General features: G+C 42.0%; 1 protein-coding gene across 3 annotated transcripts in view; it reads left to right on the top strand.

The window, feature by feature from the left end:
* trit1 (tRNA isopentenyltransferase 1) overlaps positions 1-23205 on the top strand; it is a 35223-nt gene extending 12018 nt beyond the window's left edge. The window contains exons 2-11 of one of the 3 annotated variants that reach the window (XM_019275401.2): positions 1850-1990; positions 4416-4514; positions 5227-5381; positions 6659-6801; positions 6975-7086; positions 11163-11278; positions 11427-11504; positions 20359-20468; positions 22002-22119; positions 22421-23205. In XM_019275401.2, coding sequence (XP_019130946.1) covers positions 1850-1990; positions 4416-4514; positions 5227-5381; positions 6659-6801; positions 6975-7086; positions 11163-11278; positions 11427-11504; positions 20359-20468; positions 22002-22119; positions 22421-22659 — 1311 coding nt within the window. In that variant the 3' untranslated portion in view covers positions 22660-23205. Of the gene's footprint in view, positions 1-1849; positions 1991-3029; positions 3065-4393; positions 4515-5223; positions 5382-6658; positions 6802-6974; positions 7087-11162; positions 11279-11426; positions 11505-20358; positions 20469-22001; positions 22120-22420 lie in introns of those variants that run through there. The other 2 variants (XM_019275399.2, XM_019275402.2) reach the window with 2 other exon arrangements.
* The last annotated feature ends 632 nt before the right edge of the window (positions 23206-23837 follow it).

Below are 23837 nucleotides of genomic sequence, written 5' to 3'. Positions count from 1 at the left end.
TAAAGTTTTCCTGGCAGCTTCAGGCTGATTCACATTCGAGGAGCCACACAGACATAGTTTGAATGGTTGATGATAGACTATACACAGATGCTGTGCAGAAGACGAGGCCATAAAGGTGTTTTTACATGATAAATGAGGAGTAGATGTGGATGTTTTGCTGTTTTGCAACTTGCTTATTGGCCTCATAACCTGCAAAAAAGATTCAAAAGGTTGAGAACAAAGTTGAACTTCTGTTTCTTTGCAGTCAAAATACTGTTGTATGATCATGGTGTAAAAGTCATGCTGCTCCATCTTGAGTACCCAACTACACCAAACTGCTTTGAAGGTTTGATGGACCAACACCACTGAACATGTCCGCCTGCATTTGTTTTGGAGCTCTATGGTCAAAAAGTAAAAGAGGAATTGGTGCTTTTATCAAAGATCCTTGGCTGGTTATGGTAATATGTTCAGTTTAAGCCTCCGAACAAGAGCCAAGAGTTGAAACACAACTTAAAAACAGCACTTTTATCAGCCTCAGTCATTTGCTGTACTGTTGTGTCATGAGCAACTGTGCTCAGGAGTTATCCTTGCTTGCTTGCAAGGAATATACACTACGACAAGACAAGTCACTGCTTACCTTGATCACGAGTCTGAAGTTGTACAGTGGATTCTCCCAAACTGCAGTTCCCACCTGTCACTTGCAACTAGTTCACGAAATCTGCATCTTCTTTTTTCCTTTTATCCGTTGCAATATTTAAAACTAATCCACCAACTAAATAAAATCAGAACGTGTCTCAAATGCAACATTTATTGGACAAGCAGCTGCTTCACAGTACAAGCCAGGGCAAGCAGTGTGCCAGAGAAGGGTGTTAACCAGAGACTAACAGCAGCAAAAGTCAGCAACTCCTATATTATACTAGAATCTACCAAAAGCTGAATGTAGTCACTTGTCGATCCATGACAGTGCCATACCACCCCACTATACCAGCAAGCTCATAGAAATAAAACATTATAATCACCATAAACAATGCAGTTAAATCTTCAAAATATAGCTAAATACCGCCCCAATGGTTCACACATTTAGGTGAATGACTTTTATACCTCATTACCTCATATACTTTATACTGGCAACTTGCCTCTCGCCCAGTGTCAGCTGGGATCGGCTCCAGCCCCCTGCAACCCTGATAAGGATAAGTGGTTATGGAAATGGATGGATGGACTTTTCTACCATTGACTACTCACTGTTGAACAGAAAAAGTAACTTGTTTTTTTAATGTATAACGTGTGCTGGACTGTAAAGGGAGAAATGTAAATACACTCACAAAGCACATAAACTTCAGGACAATCCTCATTGGAGTTGGATTTTCAGAATAGTCAAGGACGTTGAACAAGACTTTGCTTGAGTGTAATTGATGGGAAAAGGCCTTTAGACAATTCCCTACATCCCAAGGCATCCTTTAAAACTCTCCACTCTGTGTGTGTGTGTGTGTGTGTGTCTGAATACTGTATACTGAATACTACTGTACGACACTCGGCTGTCAAATTCCACAAGGGAGCCCCCTCGCTGGGTGATGTAAAATGGACAGAGGAGGTGTGTATCATAATTTACAGGGATGGTCGGAGCCATTTCACATGGACGACGAACAGCGCTCCTCATTCCTTCCTCTGTAACAGCCTCCAGCTTCTGACATAGACAAATACGCACACACCACTACTAGCACAGATTTCAATCTCTTGACCTATATAGCTGTATATATACCTATATATGTCTGTGTTGTCCAGGTTTTATGCTTTCTAGGAAACCTACTTACTACTATCTCCCTATTTTTTTTATGATGGCTCTTATTTACTTTATGTTTTTCCCCTTCAGGTCTACCAGGGCCTCGACATCATTACCAACAAGGTGACAGCTGAGGAGCGCGCTCAGTGCAGACATCACATGATCAGCTTTGTGGACCCGTTGGTTAGCAGTTACACGGTGGTGGACTTCAGGAACAAAGCGCTGTCTCTGATATCCTTTTCCTGGAAGCGTGTTAGGGCAGAGGGCAAAATATGTTCCTTATCACCTCTATCACACCCTCTAATTAGTAAAAGTTAATTTGACTTTTAATAATTGGTCTGCGTAGAAGGAGATCTGCTATGTCCTCGCGTGTGTCTCGCTGCAGATGTTGCACTGAAAATGAGAAGAGAGATATCACTAGAGACGATATTTATAGAGGAGTCTGTGTCTGTAATGCGTCTCCACAGACACACACACACACACCCACCCACACATCAGCACACACACCCACACACATACACACACACTCTGGGCAGTCCCGCAGACACCGGCCATCACACAGATGTGGAGAGAGGAGGCAATAACTAGAGATGGTATTAATAGATCAGGAAGGCATGCACACACATGTACACACTTCTCTCGCACACACACACTCTCACCATTGCGGCGAGGGGATGCGGTAGCTCCAAGAATAGGCTCCGTGCAGCGCGAGCCTGCTGGTGGGAAGAAGGAGAAATGGAAAGAGATGAATACAGATTAGAATGGATAGAAGCAGGGTGGAGGAGTTTAAACTGCAAAGCAGGAAAGAGAGAGACGACGGAGGGGAGACGAGGAAGGAGAAGGAGCGTGTGTGTGTGTGTGTGTAGTTGGAGAAGGCTGACAGGCTTGAGAAGTTCAAAGACGCAGGACTTAATGACGCATCATCAGCTATCAATCCTTCACTCAACATGCCACTCACATAAACCTCCTCTATCCAAACCCCCTCCTTCTGTTTCTCTTTTACTGCCTTCAATCTTCCAGCCCTCTTTCTGTTCTCCCCCCCCCTCGATTTTCCTTGCCGTTTGTCAGCGATCACCCTCGCTGTCTCTCCCATCTCCTCCTCCTTTCCTCTGCAAACACAGCGATGCAGCCCTCTCTGGTGTGTGTGTGTGTGCGTGTGCGTGCGTGCTAGAGAGAGAGGGAGAGATAGGCCTTTATCTTGTTTCACTGGTTATTTGATTATCCCTGAGTAGGGAAGGTGGGCAGGGGAGGAAGAGAGGGAAAGAAAGGTGCAAGATGAGAGGAGATGCGACAGAAAAGGAGAGAGTAAGTAAGTGAAATGAGGTGTGGCGTCGTCTGTTTGACCAGTAAGGATTTTTAAAAATTCCAATATTGATGTTTTTGTGTTAATTTAGGAGGTGAACCAAACTGTGTGTGAGCTGATGAATGAGTTGGCGATAAAAGGACAGTATTGCCTCTTTTGCTGCAAAAAGAAAAAAATAACAAAATGTCCCTGTTGATGTCTTAAAATTGTTTTTTGTTCAAAGACATTTACTTTAATATCATAAAACTGTGACTCCCATCTTGTGGGTCAGGACCCCTCTGGTGAGTCACAGCACAAATCAGAGAGGTCACGAGATGATTAATGGGGTAGGAAAGAACAAAAAAATAGTTTGGCTACAGAACTTTAAATTAGTTTTTCCTTTTATAAAATATTGGATAGTTTAAAGTCTGTGTAAAGTCAGAATAAATATGTGTTCTGAGTTTGTCAGACCAAAGGAGAAAGTGCTATTAACCACCCAGCAAAATTTGAATGATTAAAAATATGAAATTAGAATTAAAATTAAAAAAGAGCAGCAGCAGCTCCAGGACTGTGGGGGCGTGTCCGCAAAGCAAATTTCCGTCTATACATTAAGTCAACTGCAGCTAAAACAACCAGGCAATTGAGTATTTACCTCATACACTTGTTATATTAAATGGTCACTGTATCATCATGTCAGCCTCACTGCACTCTTTAAACACTGACAAGAAGAAGGAATCCTTCAGTCAACGTACTGATCTTAATACTTCTGTTGCAGTCGTCTGTATAATGTTACACTCTGTTATTGACCTTAAATGGTGTTGTTCTTTTCTGCTGAGGCATTTTCTTTTATAGGCCACATACGGTGTTGATGCATGGAATCATTAAGAGGACAGATCCTGCATGTGGAGGTTTTTGCTGATTTCCTGCATTTTTACACAGTTTTTGCAGCTGTGTGTGTGTGTTTTATTTATTTTTTTTAAAACGTGGTTCTTCAGGTTAGATATTCGAAAACAAACATACTCCCACTTAAGAAGAGATTGCCAACACAATGCTACATTAAGGAATTATAATTTTGCAGAAATGTCTTCTTCTGTATGTCTCGAGTGTTTGCTGTTATTTGAGCAATATTTCAAGTTGGATCCTCACTGAAAGTTCATATAATAAAAATCCATTCAACAATAATCCTATGAACATTAATAGCCTGAGCAATTTAGAAAAATGCAACCGGCAGCCTCTCACAGTCACTAATTAAAGTGCAACGCGCTGCAGTTCTTTTAATGCCATTAAGGTGCAAGTGCCTTTCAACGAGCTCAAAATTATACTGCAATTGTTCTTGTACCCAAAATGTGCAGTTTCCTCCTTAATCGCTGGAACATAGACGACATGCACAACCGAAAGAAACTGCCAGTCATTGTAGGAGGAACAAACTATTACATTGAGTCTCTGCTGTGGAGAGTCCTGCTGGATACAGGGGTGAGTGTCACACATGTACAACTCAATTGCACCTCCCATCATCCCCTATGCTTCCTTGACAGTGTTTACCTCATTTATGTTTTCATTTCTTATTCATTTAAACACGCTGTTTTGCACACTGCTGCTTTCAGTGCTCAAAAATGTGACTTTGGTTTAATTTCTTCGTTGCAACATGACTTTTTAGTGCTGAATAATGATTAAAGGTCCAGTGTGTAAGATTTAAGGGATCTATTGGCAAACTAAGGAATATACTTGTCATGAGTATGTTTTTGTATTTATTTGTATGTAAGCACCTAAAAACAAGGATCATTATGTTTTTATTACCTTTAAATTTAAATTAGCTTTTTGTATCTAAGGAAGGGAGTGGGTCCTCTTCACAGAGTCTGCCATGTTATATCGCCATGCTTGTACAGTAGCCCAGGACAGAGAACCAAATGACGAGTTTTGTGCCCACTTAAGGTTTTCATACCAGCTTGGAAGGCGAGGGTGAGGCGAGTGGTGTTCAGTTGGTCACACAGCCTGCAAGTTGACAGCTAGATGCCACTAAATCCTACACACTGGAACCACAACATTAATTTAGGATTTTCTAGTTTTTATTTCTATTTCTGTTGCACATTATTTCCGACCCAAAGCGCCGTTCTCACGGGACACATTAATAGTTGAAGAAGCTGCTTTTGTCAGCTCTAACATTCTGAAATGTGGCTCACAGCAGGAGAACGAGGAGTCGGGGGACGGAGGAGAAGGGGCTCCGGATAGGAAACTGGAGCTGGAGAAACTGGGAGGAGTTGAGTTACATAAACGGCTGGCGGAGGTGGACCCCAAAATGGCTGCCATGTTGCACCCCAATGACAAACGCAAGATAGCCAGGTGATACAGCTGGTAATATCTTAGTGTGTGCGTGTGTGTGTGTGTGTGTGTGTGTGTGTGTGTGTGTGTGTGTGTGTGTGTGTGTGTGTGTGTGTGTGTGTGTGTGTGTGTGTGTGTTGTAAGTTGTTATCTAGTAAAAAAAAAAAAAAAAAAGATCAGTTTTCATGATGTGATGCTGCGTAAGTTGATCTAGTTTTAATATTAAACTCTTTTATCCAAACCGACTCACAATAAGTGCATTCAGCCATGTGAAGACAGCCCAGAAATGGCAAAAATCACACAAGTACTTGTACTTATAACTTAAAACAGCAGTTAGCTACATGAAATAATCACACGTAACCATTTTTCGTGATCATTAGCCTAACTCATGTTGTTTCTTATCAACAATAAATAGTCCAAGAAAGTTGATGTCTTAAGGGTTGTTTTGTTTTTTTGCTTGATGCGATTTAATTTTACACGGTAGGACAAACTTGTCCTTTAGTATGCAATTATATTTATATTTTTTGTGGCAACTCGTATGTCTGTATATGAGCGTCTCAAATATTTTTGAGTTTTCTCATGTTTTGTATGAGGTCCTGAAGGGCTCTTGATCCGTCTCACGCTGTCACAGTATATGGCCTCCACCCAGTCTTCACTGACAGGACCAGTGTCTGTTTACACACACACACACACACATATATGCATACGCACACACTTCTTGATGAGTAGCAGTCAGTGCACTCTGGTCTTTTGTGTTAGCAGGTTAGGTTACCCTGTTCTTCCTGATGACAGGAGACGACAGGAATCATATTTTTGCCATAACCTCAGAGCGCAGCGAAGCACGTCTAAAGACTCTGGTCTGGATTGAATCTCAACATGTCAAAAGTCTGTTTAACACTTAAGAGTTATTTCATTTTGCATTGTATCGTCATGATTTTCCCACTGTTTTATGTCTCTTTTGATTTTTACTCCTGTCTTGTCTTTTTAAATGTATTGTTGCTGATGTGGAAATCATTTAGACTGCACTCAAACTCAACTAAATTTGTGCCCCAGAAGGGAGGGGGTCGCTGGAGATTTTCATTTTCATTGGATTTAACGGATGAGTGGATGGTTGACTCATCTAATCTCAGTTTACCCTCTGAGGACATACAGGATGTAAACTTATAGTATATTGGAAGTCAAAGAAATTTAAAAAATATCTGAAAATGATTTGTTTGGTTATCTACACAGAGTCCCAGTGGGAAATATGTGTTTATATTCAACCACAACATGTCTGCTTGTATGTTTGTTATCTACAGGAGTCTTCAAATTCACGAGGAGACAGGCGTTCCCCATAGTCGCTGGCTGGAGGAGCAAAGGGGGCAGAAAGGAGGCGATGGGCTGGGGGGCCCGCTGAGATACCCAGCCCCCTGCATCTTCTGGCTGCACGCTGACATGGACGGTAATGAGGGAGGATTATATGGATTTTCTTCCTGTTATTGCTTTTTATCAAAACAACAGAAATAAACATGTTGATATAGGAGCGTCAGTGCAACATGAAATAACTTTTACATACATGTGTCTTATTTTCTTGCTACGCTTGTTATATTTCTGACTCTCTCTGACGCCCTCCAGCTCTCGACACGCGGTTGGATGCTCGAGTAGATGAGATGTTGTCTGCTGGACTGATAGAGGAGCTCAGAGACTTCCACGTCCGCTACAATCAGCAGAAAGTCCAGGCTGACAGGTAGAAAAACACCATCCTGTCCATGCTGAATTAATTATCTTTAGACGCTGTCAAATGTTGTTATTGTTTCAGGATTTTACCACCTTGTTCTGCAGTTATTCTCACTGATATAATGCACATATTTGATGCTCAAGAAATTTGGCTCAGAGACCTGCATAGATTTAGCACTGCAATTGTCGGCATCAAGGTAATATAAAAAAAAAAAAAATCGATGCACCTTTTTTATTCCGTGCATTCATCGCCTCCTCGTTAAAATCAAGAGGCAACCTCCGTGGCTGTGAAGTGAAGCGGTGCCATAAACTGCAGTTCCTCAAACATCCACTTAAGGCTGGCTACAGAATGAGTCAATCTACATAGGTCCCCATGTTAAAATGTCCAACTTCAGAAATAAACATGTTTACAGCTGGTACAAAAAAATGTTTTGATCTCTATAGGTAATTTCCCCGTTCATGACAATTGTACCGAGTCTAAATCTTTTTTTAACACACCCATTTAAATTATGTTAAGGCTTAAAGTTATGCATATTTAACAGCAACCAGGTGTCATTCAGCCCACCTCAGGTCCGCCGATGATCCACGTCTTTGCCTATTTTTTAGATTAGTCGGGAGGCGGGATGGGCAGAACTACCAACATGGCGGCAGCGAGCGTTCAGCGCTCTTCAGAAACCTGTAGGTGACGTCACGCATACGCTGTCCATTTTTATTACAGTCAGTGGTTTAAACCTGGCTCCTACATTACCCATAATGCAACTCAACAGCAGGTTTGGTCAGCGATTTGGTTGTGTTCTCTTAGTAGCGGTTTATGTAGCCTTGAGTCGGTCCCTAAAGTAGGGATTGTTTGATTTTCAAACTTGTAGTCTTCAGACCAAACCGATTGCTGACTCAAGTGACCTCACTTGAGGTAATATATGAGACTTTGTGCAACTCCCTCGGGAGTATTAGTTCTCCCCCAAGACCTGTAAACGCACTTTGATGTGTAAAATCAGCACAGTTCCCCTTTAAAACCGATGAGAAATGTGTTATCCTCCCTTCACAAAGCCTTGTTTTTTTCTTTTTTTTTTTACGGCGAGACAAACCAAAATCCACCTAAAACATCCAGAGTACGGTGATGAATCTGTCATGTGGGCCAAAAAACTTATGTCATGCTCAGCGTTGGCCCTGTCGTCATTGCTGTTAACATCACAAAGTGGTTTGGTGCCTGCGCAACAAGTTGAAGAGCACATTATCATCCTCCTATCTAAATTAATGATCCAGACATTCAGTCTGGATCTAGACTTAATTCCTCTCTTCATGTAACCAAGGCAATAGGAGTAAAGTGAACTCGGTCAAGCAGTTATTCAGTTATTTATTTCTCCTTCCCAGGCTGACAGGTCACTCTGTTCTCTACACTTTCCCAAAGGCCTGGAGACCAATTTAGATACAGCCCACACTGTTGTGAGTTTAGTTCAGATGGGACTGATATTTCTTTCGGATGTCCAGTGATTATTAATAATTACAGAGATAAGACCCCTTTGTAGGACATTAGCACTACCGGGGGAGTCTGGCGATTGGTGCTTATTACCTCAGAGCCTCAGGAATTTTATCCGACACTGACTGGACATCCTGGACGAAATTACTACCACGGCGCTATGTTGTCCGTTGAAGATGCCATTTGAGGATAACATTAATATGGTAATGATTCTCTTCTGGTCTTTTTCACGGTTACAGAGTTGTCCCTGACATTTTGTTAACAATCACATGACCAGTAGCAAACTGGAGCTCTTTCTGTCTCTGTGTGTGGTGTCTCTGCGTTATGATGCATAAAACGCAGCGTTTGTCCGGTGGTAATTACATCTATGGGCCCTCATTAAAATTAGAATATTACATGTTCTGTATATGACATGAAATATGTATGTGGTCGTCACTAATAGCTGAAACAGAATCCAGTATGTGAACGCTGCTGTGGGTCTCTCTTGGCAGCAGATATTGATATTGTATGTGTGTGATGGGGTGTGGCTGCGGGGAGTTGATGCATTGGTGGAACGATGCCCAGGAAGCTGCCAATTCCCTTCTTTCGTCCCTCCTTTCTTTTATCACCCCATCCCACCTCATCAACCCGCAGCCTCCTCTCTCTCTCTCTCTCTCTCTCTCTCTCTCTCTCTCTCTCTATCTTTCTCTTTCTCTCTGTCTGTCTCTCTCCATCTCTGCCACTATTGCCCTCTCAGCAATCTGATCACCCAAGCACTTTACTCCCTCCCCCCCTCCTCTGTCCGTCTGTCTTTCTCTCCTTTACCCTCAATGTCTCTATCCCCGGCTGGCTGCTGTGGCCAGACATCAAGGTCAAATCTCTCCCTCCCTCCCTTCCTCTCTGTCTTTCTTTTCTCTCCCTCCATTGACTCTACATTTCCTGCGCTCTGTCGCTATTCTCAAATTTCTGTCTCTGCCCGTCTAGCCAGATTTATTTTTGTTATTTCCTCTTCTTGTTTCGGTTACAAGTGTAAGTTATGGACCCGAAATAGTCATTATTTCTTATTATAGTGTTTGTTCGACAACGTGTTAAAAAGAAAATTAAAGGGCTCTTCAAAGAGACAGTGAATTATCGTTCAAAAGGGAAAAAAAGAAGAAGATGAAAACAAAATAATAGATTAAAAAAGTCCATAAATTCAAGCTAGTTGAAAGAAATGTCTTGAAAGAATACAGATTTCCAACTCGCATGTTCAGTGTGATGACCTGAACATTATCAGGACGCAAGTCATCTGCAAAAATTGCACCCGGTCCATGATAAAAAAGAATTAGCATAAACTGTAGAGGTTATTATGAACACTGAGTTCTGGGATATCATCTAAAGAAGTGCAATTAAATTGCTATTTTAAACCGAGCTGTTTTCTTTTAATCATCCCTATGGGAAATCCGTCTAACATTATACTGTAAACAAATCTGAATACTGTATTTGGATATGAACAGATAATATGCTCTGTAAATATACAAGCAGCATCCAGATTTTTCCTGTTATACCCCTGATTTTTTTTATTTTTATCTTTGTCCTTAAATTACTTTGAAAATCATGGGAAAAAAATCTGCTTCTTATAACTGTCATTTGTTTTGTACCAGGATTTGTTGGGCCATGCAGGATTAAGACTGACTGTTCTGATCTCATGGTCTCATATACGATAGCTGAAATTCTTAAAAGGTCTTAAAAGGAAGAATCATCTTTAACGTCAAATGGCAGAGACAGGTTTCAGATTTTCATGAGAAAAAATACACTTCAGATCAACTTTGTGTTCATCAGGGTCTCATTATATAAATCTCATAATATAAATACGACCTCAAGTTTTTAAAGAAAGATCAGTCATCAAACCAGTTCTGTTTTATTAAATGATTAAATTTAGATTTCAGTTTCTAACAGCAATATAAGTCTGACCTACTTCTGATATAATTACGGAATAAATAAATAGATATTTATGCGTACACAATATTGTCCATTCCACATACTGTAAACCATTTTCCCATCCCCACTGTGTTTCATCAAACAGGTCCAGGTAAATCTTTTTTTTTTTTTTTTAAAAGCCTCCACAGGTGACCTTTGCTATATTTGCACTCACTCCAAACTCAGGAAAGGTTTATGTCATTGAATTAAACACGCCTTCCAAATGTGGTGCTATTACGAGAAGCTACAGTCTGAGCTAGAACAGGCAGCGGTGCCCAGACTGGGGTGATATGGTCTGACGTTGATTGAGATGCTCTGTCTTTACTGTCTGGCGAGGTAACCAGTGGGGTTCTGCCCCAACCTGATGTCACTCCGGTCAGGCTACTGAGTCCCGGCACCCGTGGGTCCCTCTGCCAGTGCCATTCAGTTTTTTTTAATGTCATTCTGTCACTTTGTACCCCGAAGGGCCTCCCATCTGCTCAGACTGATATTCGTTGTTCAGGGAGGGAAGGAGAGATAGAGGAGAAGGAGAAGGTGAAATGAGTCACCACTGGGTGTTTGGAAATGTCAAATTGGAGATGGAAACTTTTTTTTTTTTATCGATAGATAATGTTTCATTTCCTCCTCTCGTCTCCTCTCCTCTCCTCTCCTCTCCTCCTCCGTCACTCCAGTCAGGACTATCAACATGGGATTTTCCAGTCTATCGGTTTTAAGGAGTTTCATGATTACCTGACCGTTCCTGAAAGCAGCAGCACCCAGCAAGAGAAGGACGCACTACGAGACAAAGGTCAGAGAAATGCCTGATCAAAGTCACAGAGATGGATTTAGATTCACTGGTTGGTGAACTGGTTGATTTATCAACCAGAAGAATCTGTTCAAAGAGTTTTCTCCGGCCTCCCCCTCATCTATAACGGCCTCCTTTTAACTCTGTCCAGGTGTAGAAGCTTTGAAGATTGCTACGAGACGTTACGCACGGAAACAGAATAAATGGGTCCGCAACCGCTTTCTTAAACGTGAGTAACGTCCACCCACACCATGCAGTGTGTGTGTGTGTGTGTGTGTGTGTGTGTGTGTGTGTGTGTGTGTGTGTGTGTGTGTGTGTGTGTGTGTGTGTTTGTCCTCCACAGTCCAGTTCCTCAATCAGCACTCTCTTTAACAAGATGAGATTCATGCAGTCCATTAGACACACAATAAGCCTCTCAGACACAGTATTGTGTTCCCGTGTGTGTGTGTGTGTGTGTTCATTAGTCTGTGCTCACAGCAGGATTGGGCTGATGTCACTTTGAAAACAGTCATGACATGTGGTGATTGTTTATTTATTTTGCCAACAAATAAGAACATCAGCACATTTTTGGAGGCGATCTTAAAACACTTTATGTTTAGTTACTCATCACACTTCATTTAGTTTAGTTGTTTTCGGTTAATTAGATTAAATTGGCCCTTTCCCTATCATCATTAAAGGAATAGTTTAACATTTTAGGATATTGTGATAGCAATGTCGCCTCACAGCAAGAAGGTTCCTGGTTCTGTGTGGAGTTTGCATGTTCTCCCTGTGTCTGTGTGGGCTCTCTCTGGGTCCTCCGGCCTCCTCTCACTGTCCAAAGACTTAATAGGTTAAATTGGTGACTAATTCACTAAAATGTGCCCTGTGATGAGCTGGCGACTTGTCCAGGGTGTACCCCAGCTCTTACCCAAAGTCAGCTGGGATAGGCTCCAGCCCCAGCGTAACCCCGATGAGGATAAGCGGTTACAGATAATGGATGGATGGATCCATTATCCCATATCCTAAATATGAAGCTACATCTGGTGAGCTTAGTATAGCATGAAGACCAATAGCAGGGTGAACTTGCTATCCTAGCTCTGTCTAAAGGTAAAAAAAAGTCAAATGTAAAAAATGACATTGCTTTTGTCACGTCAGGCAAGTTGTTTCCAGCCTAGAAGTGAATCTGTTCCTTTAACAGTTTCTGCAGTTTTCTTCTTCTACCCTCAAAACGGTATGTTGGTTTAAAAACATTACATTATTTAAATTGCAGAAATCGCCAGATTAATTTATTCATCGATTGATGCAGAGTGTGCGAGCTGCTCTGACGTGATGGAGGGGATAATGTTTCGACATCCATCCCCCCGCATACACCTGCAGCCAGGACCTCTGAACGCTTTGTCTCTGTGGCACTGAATGCATATAAAAGAACCATAGTGATTAGTCCTGCAGGCACTGCAGAATGGATAAATGTACCCACCACAGCCCAGATCAACCAGTGTTTGGCAGGTGGTGATTTCCCACCCTGGTCGCAACCCCTTGAAGTCAGACGTATTTTAATATATATGTAAAGGCTGAGTGTGTTTCTCTGTCCAAACAGAAACCTGGCCTCTGTGTCCCACAAGCAGTATGCCCTGCAGTAACCCAGCCTCCTAATCCTGTTAGGCCCAAGTGGCTTAGGCTACGCCAGGCCCTAAACCTCAATACCCCTCTTTCTGACTGCCTGCCTACCCGTTGCACACACCATATGGTCTTTATCACGTGTGTGTGTGTGTGTGTATACCAGTGGTCCTGTGCTCTTACATATGCAGTAATCTGTCTGTAGATGTCTGTGCTGTTGCACATGCATCTGTCTTTGTGTGTTAGGACAGTCCATGTAACATCCCCCGAAGACCCCCCTTAGACTCGGTACAGAACAATTTGCAGGACAACATCAGGCCTGATGGAGCAGATGGCGCAGATCAAGTCTCTTAAATGTCTGAACTGGCTGTGACCTGCAGCTTTCCAAAATTTCATTTGAGCAGAAATGATCTCAAACAGTCAGAGTCAGAGATAAATATAGGAAGTAGTCTCCTAAAATACCTGTAGCTATTACACAAGCTCACTGCAGCAGCTCCAGAGATTTTCCCGGAAACTATTTTCTCAGTTTAACTAATGAGATCAACAACTCGTGTTAAAAGTCTGAAACCCTCTGTCCCATTAAGTCTTTAAGCACACTCCTCGAAAAACAAATACCATTAAAGTTTCCGTGTCTGTCTTGTGCTTGCAGAATCTGCAAGAGCCTCAGGTTCTTAAAGATATTCTGATGTTTGTCAACCTGGGTTTTCATAGGTGTTCAGTGCAGGGCATTGGGTTCATGTTGCTTCAAGTACCAGTGAAACAATGAAATACGATCCAGGAAGTTGAGTTTGATTAATAGATCTATGAGTCTGAAGGCATTTCAGCTACCAAAACACTCCAGATGATTTAAGATGTTATGATTAAAGGTTTTACTTCTCTGAAAAGTTATCACGGCTACAATACGCAGCACAAATGCAACATAGTGTCTCGTAGGATGATGAGACTACCCTGCGTTTTTTCTTTGCATTGAGTTGTTTGTCGACCTGAGCTAAAGAGTTTTTAGAAAGTGGTAGGAGGCTTTGCTCCTTTGCCACTGACGGACATTATTCTGGCTGGAGTCCATGTTTCCTAAATCTCTACACCCGAGTAAAATGTTAACAATGGTAACAATGTCTTGTTTATGGTCGAATATAAACAGTGGATCATAGTCCTTTTATATTATATTCATCTGTTTCAGATGTTGGCGTCGGAGCCTGTAGGACAGCCTTGTCCTTGTGTTCAGCATAGCTAGGATTGTCATAACCCAAGTTTTTTGCTCTTTAACCCGCGCTCTTCCCACCTTTTTATTCCTGCATCATTTCTGTCCTCCTCACTCCCTTGCCGTGACTGCTGACCTCTTTTCTGTCTCGTCTGAGCCCCCACCTACGCACGCACGCATAGATGCCGGCAGGCCTCAGCTGAGCAGGCTAATCTCTTGAAGCATTACAGAGCTGCCGGGAATTTGCCCCGACCACACAAATTCGGGCAGCAGGGTCACCGGGGGCTACGTAGACAAACCGAAGCACACAGAGACTAGTGGGTCAAAGGGAAAGACAAATTGGAAATGACAGAGAGCCGCAGTCAGACAATAAAGGAGGTTAGAGGAGCTTGGAAATGACCTGAATGTTGACCGGACATGTAAATATATACAGGAATACACGCAGAATCACATGCCTCGAAGGTACAATTTTAACCGAGCTTTAGTCAGACAGTGTTTTTAGCAGCGAGGGAGCGTGGGCGCTCAGTGTCTTAAATACTGTGCAGGAGGATACGCAGTTCTTGATGCTTCCACTTTGGCTTCTGTGGGGATTTAACCACCGGGTCAGCCAGCTCAAATTAAATCAAGCTTAAATTGTATTGCCTTTAAGTGCGTCTGTATGTGGGTGTACACTTATAGGATGTGTGTGTGTGTGTGTGTCTCTGTGTGTCTGCGCGGTTATAGGGGACTCTTTAATTAGTAGATTTAATTACCCATAAAGGAAATTGTAATTTGAGGTTATATTAACTTTAATAAGTGCCACATTTTATGCAGAAGGTGTCAATGCCCTCAGAGTTTGTTTATTTTTAATCCCCCAAAGACGTGCACACAAGCACACACGCTCCACCTGTAACCAGGATACGCAGGTGTAGTTTGACTCGGGGCCCTGTGAGTGTTAAGTAACAGGGGTGTAGGTATCTTTTAGTCCCACGAGAGAGTGAGGTAGTGAGTGAGTAAAGGATGGATAGAGGAGAGATACAGAGAACGGGGAACGACACATGGGGAGCTGAGTGGATGGAGAGTGAAGGTAATTTGATCGAGTTGGGGCAACAGGTGTGGGGCGAGTTTACACCCTTGTCTTAGCAAGTGTGAAGCTTTCATGTACTGTACGAGCACACACACACAAATGCAACCTCCTCCTTTTGGGGTTGAGCCAGGGTTGGTGTCGCCACAAAGACCTCTTCTGTCATCTCCGCCAGGTGGAAAGAGACGAAAGAGGTCTGGACGAGATGAGGAGCGCACATGACGGTTAAAAATTAAAATAAAATAAAAACAATTCATATAATTGCAAGAGAGATTTTTGTAGGTTGTGATGGAAAAGTTGATGTTTATCAAGAGGGATAAAAAAAAAAATGCTGTTACACCAAGTGTAACCGCACCAGATAAAGAATAAAAATAGCAGGGGTATCATGAGGGTATGCAACTGCAGTGACCTTGGTTCGAGTCCAGAGCGGGGAGCCTCTCGCTGCATGTCACCCAACTCTTGCAGCTCATAATAACACCACAGGGTACATCAGGGTGAATTAGAAGAGACACAATCATTCATTAAAAAAGCACAATTGCGTATATATAAGGTGGGGTCATCGACGTACAACGCTATTTTTGCAGATTGTCCGACCCTCGTGTCTTAAAGTAATGACAGTAATGTCGTTTCTCTTTACTTAATCGAGCGGTTCTTGCCATAATATGGATTACCACAGTACTAAAGTTGAGCTCTTTGCTTTCTCAAATGACTCAGAAGGCAAGAAGCTCCACTAATTAACTTTGCGAGTAAGTTAATTGAAAATCATTCCAGCTGACTACCTCATGAAGCTGACTGAGCGAATGACAAGAGTGTGTAAAGCTGCCATCAAAGCGGCGAGTCTGAAGAATCTAAAATGTTAAATAGTAGTTCCATGTGCGTTATTTCATAGTTTAGATCTCTTCTGTGTTAATCTACAATGTAAAAAGTGACAAAAATAAAGATTAAAACATTAAATTGGAAGATGTATCCAAACCAGTGCTGCAGGTCCAATAATCAAATCTTATTTTAGCTCTATTTTTGGTCTACTAATATGGTGTGAGCTGCTAAATGCTTCACTATGTCCACTGTATGTAGCATATTTAGCCTGCTGTGTCTATAAACAACGCGATGAGAGAGGTGAACCCAAACAGTAACGTTGCAGGCTGAGTTAAATGATTATTCTCTTTATCTCTACATGTGACTTTTTTACACCATGTTAATATATTATATGAAATGTTGATTTAAGCAGCTTTAGTAGAGATGGAGTAAAGGAGAAGAAATGTCATGATGGAGGAGTGAAGCACGGGGAGGTCTCGATTCTTTCAGTGGGAGGCCACCAAACAGCCAGATAAAATTAATCCGAATTCTGCAGTGCTGATTCATTCATTTATTTATTTATTTATTTAGCAATTTGGCTGAATCTACAAAAATATCCTTGTCTTGTACTTAACCTGCCCCAGAAATGTCAAACATGAACAACAGAAGGAGGCAAGGGAGACAAAAAAGTGGAAGAGGAACTATAAGAAAGAGGAAGGAGGCTGTTGAGTGAATAGAGGCAGCTGTCGTGTTCCAGTGTGGATGACAGCCAGAGAAGCACAGCTGTGCCGGGGAGGTGCCGCGCTGCGCAGACACTGGTAGTCGAGTTTTTATAGCAAAACACACACACATACACACACACACAGGCGCACATCCTCACTCAGCAAACATGAGGATAACGCAGCAAATGACTCCTGGCCCGTTTGTTGCAACAGGTGGACTACTGTTTCAACACACGCACACTCAACACTGGCAGGCAGCTGCCCAGCGACAGGAGATGCTCGTTCTTGTTGGCAAAGCTCCCCTGTGTGCTTGAAAGGCAACGCTCACAGTGTGAGTTGTGTGTGTATGTGTGTGTTTGTGTGTGTGTGTGTCGACCACCCCGCTCTTTGTCCCTTCAGCATTTCTTATCAACCCTCATTCACTACGGAGTGGATTAGCAGAGTTAAATTTCACCAGATCCCAAACAAGAATACCAGAGCGAGGGGGGGGTGAGAGGGGGTTCCGTCCAGCATCTGGCAACCCACCATACACTATCTCCCTTATTTATTTACTACCACTCTACTCTGCCCAGTGGGAGGTTGGTCGTTGCAAAAGGGAATTGTGTTGGAGGGGGGTGTGTGTTGTGCTGTGAGAGATAAAAAAAGAACAAAGTAAGGAGAGAGATAGCAGCAACAGGAGGGTGGCTGCCGGTGGTGGAGTGTTTATTAGAGCACCTAAGGGAGAGGGCTCCAGCTCTGCATCTGGTATAGGTATGCCAGGTGACGCTTGCCACCACCACCTGCCTGCTATTATGCCACAAACACAAAAGACCTCCCCTCACAGAGAACACACACACACACACACACACACACACACACACACACACAGAGTAACCACGCCAGTGAAGCCTGTGGCTTTGATTAACAGTCGCTGCTGTTTTTATAAAAACACACACTAACAAATTGTGACCTACTGTCTGTGAAAACACAAACACACACGCGCCGGATAGAGTTTTGGGTATAGTCGCGCACACTGGGAGGCCAGGACGAAGCGACGCAGGTGCAGGAGTGCTGAGATGCTGCTGTTAAAGATGCTTGCGTTTGCTTTGCTTTCACGCCCTTTAGCAGCTCTGTGGTTAAAGCAAAGTAGGCCTGGACGGGAAATTCATTAAAAACAGTACATTAAACCAACAGTATGGAAATTTAGACCAGAAGGAGTTGACATGCGGCTTGTGCCTGGAACCCGACCCGAACGAAAGTTTATAGCGCCGCGTGAAGACGCTCATTGTTCCCACACACACTCATTCCTCAGTTTGTTGTACAGATGACCGTTTATACAGTTAGCACTGTGTCTTCCTCTGTATTAATGGAGTCCCAGACAGTTCCCAGCTGAGTTAACTTCAGTCTATGGGGTGTCTGCTGCCTTCAACTCCACAGTTCAGTCTGTGTGTGGAAAGGATTAAGGCATAATTGAGTTGACTAACTGTGTCTTACAGGTTAATGGGATTTATTTTCATGTCGGCGTGTGTGTATGTGTGTTTCACACATTAATATTTTATGAAACAATGCACCTAATTACATCCAGATGTGTGCCTTGTTTTTAATTTTTTCGACATGTTAACAGCTTGGCTTTTATGGATGTGATGTTCACCCACCAGTGTGGTCCAGAGTGAAGTATTTATACAACTATTGCATGGATTACTGTGATACTTTATACAGATATTTATCAGAGAATGAATCCTAATAACTTTTAGGTTAGGGGTGGCCATAAAAGTCAAAATTCAGTGAAGTCTGACACAAGCGTCCTTTCCGGTGACGTCTTTCCTGTCCCTTTTCTTGTGTATTGATATACTCCACACCTATGAGCAGTGAGTGATTTAAAAAAAAAAATGTTTTATTAGTTTTCAATAACATTGTAGTGTATACATTTTCCTCTCTCCAGCTGTAGACAACAATTGTACACGTTATAGTTAAGTTAAAAACACATAAGACAAACTTAAGTTAAGTTAAATAAAATATAGTAAATTCATTATACATATTTAGATATTCGTACATATAAAAACACACATACAAACAAGTAAAGGTTCCAAAGTATGATATTGCATAGGAACACACTACACTAAAAAACAGTGAGGCATTGAAGCTTATCAGTTTCATTGTCTTAGCTTAGTAAAGATGGATTTTTGGAGCTTTATTTCTGATAGAGACAGCTTAAGAGTGACAGGAATGTGGAGAGAGAGAGACGGGGAATGACATGCGGGAAAGAGCCACAGGTCGGATTTGAACCTTGGGCGTCTGTTGTAAGGTGTTTGCTCTGAGATGCCTCTGCTGTGGACTTTTTAATGCTTACTGCACAATCTTCAAGCTGCTGCCATTGATGTTTTTTCCAGAGTAGCCCGTCTAATGAGGATGTCCCCCATGTCTGTGCAATCAGCGCAATTCCTAAATAGTTTTTGTCAGTGATTATTTTTCTAGTATGAAGACGACTCTGCTGTCTACTCAACAGGACATAACCTCTCTGTTTAACCTGCTTAGACACACACATGGATATAGGGCAGGACTGATGGAGACGGATGGGCACGTTTCTCTTTTTTTTGCTCACATAGATTTGAAGCAGTGTTTTTTTTTTATTTATAATTCAGCATTGTATCTCACCTGTTTTAAATTAGGCGTATCATACATTTACACATTTAGCCATCATAGGTAATGCTTTAGCTTTTAATGCAAAAGTTTAAATCCGTTTAGGCAGTTCAAGTCATCTGAAAGAACAGTTTCTCTGCACACTTATTTTTATCTGCTTTGTATGTCTTTATTTATAACTAGATAAATGTATGATGTATGCATACAATGTGAATTTCCTTACATACTGTTGCAGTTGCTTGAAGCCACTTTCTCTACAAGTTTCATACCCGTTCTTGTGCTCTGTGTATCTTCAGTCAGTGCAGGCCAAATGCTCTTGATGCAGACAGACAGACAGATACACACAGACAGACAGACAAGCAGGGCAGGGTCTGGTGCTGCTGCTGTTTAGTGCTGAGGCCTGGCCTGGAGACTGCTGACTGATGCAAAATAGAAACACGGGGGTGGAACAGTTAGAGGGAGCGAGAGAGAGAATGAGAGAGTGAGTGAAAGCCGAAGCGAGACTGATGGCAGGAGAGAGAGATGGTGCACAAGAGAGAAGGGTGGGAGGAAGGAGGGAGGGAGAGACATTATCGAGCCAGTGTGAGTCAGCAGGTTGACAGAGCTTCAGGGTGCGGCTCCGGCACATCACTGCTACTGTAAATTTTCCGTCTTCAATGGGATTCAACCTGAAGTCCATCTCATCATCTTTAATGTAAAAAAAAAAAAGAAAATCATCTTAACAATAATCCTTAAGTCACGATATTAAGAATTAAACATGTATGCCTCTTTTGAACGATGGATAATGATGGTGTGTAGTGTGAAATGAATCAGTGCTTCTCTATGAGAAAACCTTATCTCAGATGCTGTGTGAAGAAATATTGTCACAAACACAACTTTGCAGTGGTTGAAATGTTGTTTTAGAAGATTTTCCACAAGTCCCCAATAAAAATAAACAGTGGAAACACTGAATCCAAATACATTGGCTTTGGAAAAAAAACCTTAATTACATTTATTGGCGGCCTGTGTTGGCCTTGTAAAATGCATAATGTTCGCAAACTGTGTGTGTTTAACGTGGTGTGTGCGTGTGTGTTTGTGTGTGTGTGTGTAGGACCAGGAGACAACGTACCGGTGGTGTATGCCCTGGATGTAACGGACGCGTCGAAGTGGGAGGAGACGGTGCTGAACCCTGCACTGCAGATACTGGACAGTCTCAGCAAGGTGGGGCCTCGATAGTGTACACTAGCTGCCGCCTGTCAGCAGCTTTCATCTGCTGTTGGGATAAAATGATAGGTCCACTTCCTTCTTTATTCACTTTTGTTCCTGTACCCTGTAGCATTCACTGCCGTTTCATTGTTATTTTCCCTTCCTTTAATCCCTTTTCCACAATCCTATTTTCTCTTTTTACAAACATTAGTTTGTCCTACCTCCTAAAATTTTTTTCTTTCTTTCTGGTGTGTTTGTTTATGTTTGCACACACAAGTGAGCACATTCATGTGCATTATTCACATCCTGCTGCTGGTTTTACACTCTTTTTCCATGACAGTTTGTGGCAGTAACATGCCAACAAATGCAGCAATGCACCAACAAAGGCAGTAATGAAGAAGACTGCTAGCTAGCAAACATGGATGTAAACAATGCACACTTTTGTTTTATGAGGAAGGAAATGTCTTCAACATGTTTGTCTGACCACAAGGAAACACATCACACAATGGGCCTCATGCATGAATCATACGCACATATTTGATCTTCACGCATGCGAATAATTTAAGCACTTTTTTTTGGCATGTGTAACAGTGGCGTGCTTCCTGTTTGTTCTTAGGTAATGCGCCCTAGACCACACGTAAGCCAATACGCACAAAAGCCAACTTGAGTTTTGTGCTGTGAAATATTATTCATGATTATGAAAAATGATTTGCTATATGGAAATACAGAAGAAAAAATGTTTTACAGTCATTTATTCATTTAATTATTTTAAACGTTGGTGATTAGGTTACAGAGGCATATTTTTCCAAACCTGTTGTTGCTGTTTTGGAGCTTAAACTTGGATCAGAGACAAAACAAGTCTGCAGCCTTTTATATGGGTTTATTGGGGCGTTTCCATATGCTAATTTCACAATTTACGACCAAACACAATTACATACTCACAAGCATACAACACAAAATACAACACGCACAAACGTGGCTGTCGGCACACTTTTCATGAATCCCATATAGGATTTTCTCATCAAAAAACATGATGAGGAACACTGAATGTAAGCTGAAGTATAAAAAGCATAAAGAATGGATGGCGTATCCGTGATGTCACCCACAAGTTTCTAAAGAGCTGTTAGTGTAGTGGCTCTGGCCGAAACCATGTTGGCAGTACTGCCATCTAAAACTTGGCAAAGACGTAGATTATCTGTGAACCTGAGTGCTCAAGCAAGCCCACCTGTCAATCAAAGCAGCCACACTGTTAATTATGCATGACTTAATATAATTTGAACGGTTGAGGTAAATAGAAATTGTCATGAATGGGGAAATTAGCTATAGAGACCAAAACTTTTTTTTTTTTTTGTACCATGCATCATAGATGTTTATTTCTGCTTTGAAGTTGGACATTTCAACATGGGGGCTTATGGAGACTGAATTATTCCGTAGCCAGCTTCAAGTGGCCGTTGGAGGAACTGCAGTTTTTGTCACTTCTGCATTGGCTTTACTTGGTTTCAGCACTAAATCCTGAAACTCAGAAACTTTTTTCACTCGATCAATCAGGGTGAGGAGCCAGCTATTGCACCAATCAGAGTGCAAAAGCCGGAGCAGGGAAACAAGCGGAGCAGCCATTCGTGTGATCTGTGTGACAAGGTGATCATCGGTGACTTGGAGTGGACAGGTGAGCCCTTCGACTCAGAATCAGCTTCATACATAAAGTACTGAATGAAATCTTTTTCAGAGTATTGCAAATATTTACACGCAGTAACAGTCACTTGTTCCTCTTGATAGACCATTTCTACTTCTGAATGGAGGCCACACAAACCACTTCAGTTTTCTCAGTTCAGGGACAACAACAACAACAAAAAACGACACCAGCTTATTTTTCTGACTCACAGCTCATTTTGAATCATGATCCACAAGTTTCACTGAGATGATACAGCGCATGTTTATTTTATTTTATTTTTTTTTTTTACCTGCAGCTCACCTCAAATCCAAAAAGCATCGCTACCATGTGAAGAAGAAGAGGAAGTCTGATCCGAGCTGTGACCAATCCCAGGTTACCACCACAACACCTTCTGCCTCTGCTGCTGCAGAGATCGTGGAGAGCCTCTCAAAGGACTCTTGTGCTGCTGTTGTTGCCCCGGGCTGCGGTGAAACCTCTCAGGAGTCTTCCCAAGACACCAGGACAGCAAATAAGGAAGTACCTGTGACATTTTGAGTTGCCCAGACTCTGGACTACATCCGTCTTCATTCAGGTTTCCACCTCTGTTCTGCACTAACAGCTGGATGTTTCCTTACAGCCCTTGTAGGGCTACGTTCTTACTACAGAATCTAATTTATATTTTCTCTTTGAACATGCTGCACAATCTTCTCATTTGTCAGACTATTTCCTTTTGAATGGGACAGATGAGTTAATAATATCCATGCTGAATGTGGATATCAAAGAACACAAGCACCGAATATGGACCCTTGAAGTGGTTCTTTTTTTAGATATGTCGATTGTCAAGACAATTCAACATTGTGGACGGATAAATTAGATGTTTTTTTGCAGGTACAGCCCAAAAAATATAGAATTTTTAATTTTTTGCTATTGCCTGAAAATCTTCTTTAAATTGTGAGAGGTTTATTTTTTTGTTTTAGTGCCTGAAATGCTAATTTAAGTTTATTTGTTGCCTTGGCTTTAGCCTCATGCACTTTTAACATCATCCGACTCGTTTTGAAAATGTTCAATAAACCAAAGGATCTTAAAGTCTTACAACCAACAGAGGATGATGTGTTTTTTTTTTTGGTACTAAAAGTAATAAAATCCACAAAATCAGATTTGAGATCTCACTGGCACACTTACACAGCATCAAGTTTTGTCCACCGTTTGCCCACTGCCACCTTGTTTCCCTTAATATGTTTTTTGTTTCACCTGGTTTGTGCTGTTGTCTTTTAGAGACGGAGCTTAGCAGAGCTCATTTCTGCTCTGACAGTTGTATAAACCACCGGCTCAGGCTGTTAGGACGACAGAGTGTGTTTTCACAGCACAGATTGCAGGTCTTTGTTTATCCAGCAGTGTGTCGTACCCCTTTCAAACCATGGTGTGCCTACCTGCCTGCCTGCTGTAAAACCACTTACACAATACCTGGCATCCCTCCAAAGGCCTCTTTTGGCACTCCCTTTCCCTCACCTCACCTGCCACTTTTTCTTCTCACCAGAACACCACCCCCCCTGTTTCCTAAGAATCAGACAATTGTTCCACCTTCCTGGCTAACACTCCATCATCTCTTTCTTTAAGCTTTCGGCCCGAGTCTTAGACGTATTCTTTCAGTACGGGTTTAGTTCACAGGCTCCCAGTGTTTGACCTCATCCACATGACTAAAAATATTTCCAGCCATATAATAGCTGGAAATG

This window comes from Larimichthys crocea, chromosome XIII (assembly GCF_000972845.2).
Source record: "Larimichthys crocea isolate SSNF chromosome XIII, L_crocea_2.0, whole genome shotgun sequence".
NCBI classification, from domain to species: domain Eukaryota; kingdom Metazoa; phylum Chordata; class Actinopteri; family Sciaenidae; genus Larimichthys; species Larimichthys crocea.
This window is presented reverse-complemented; position numbering and strand designations above follow the sequence as displayed.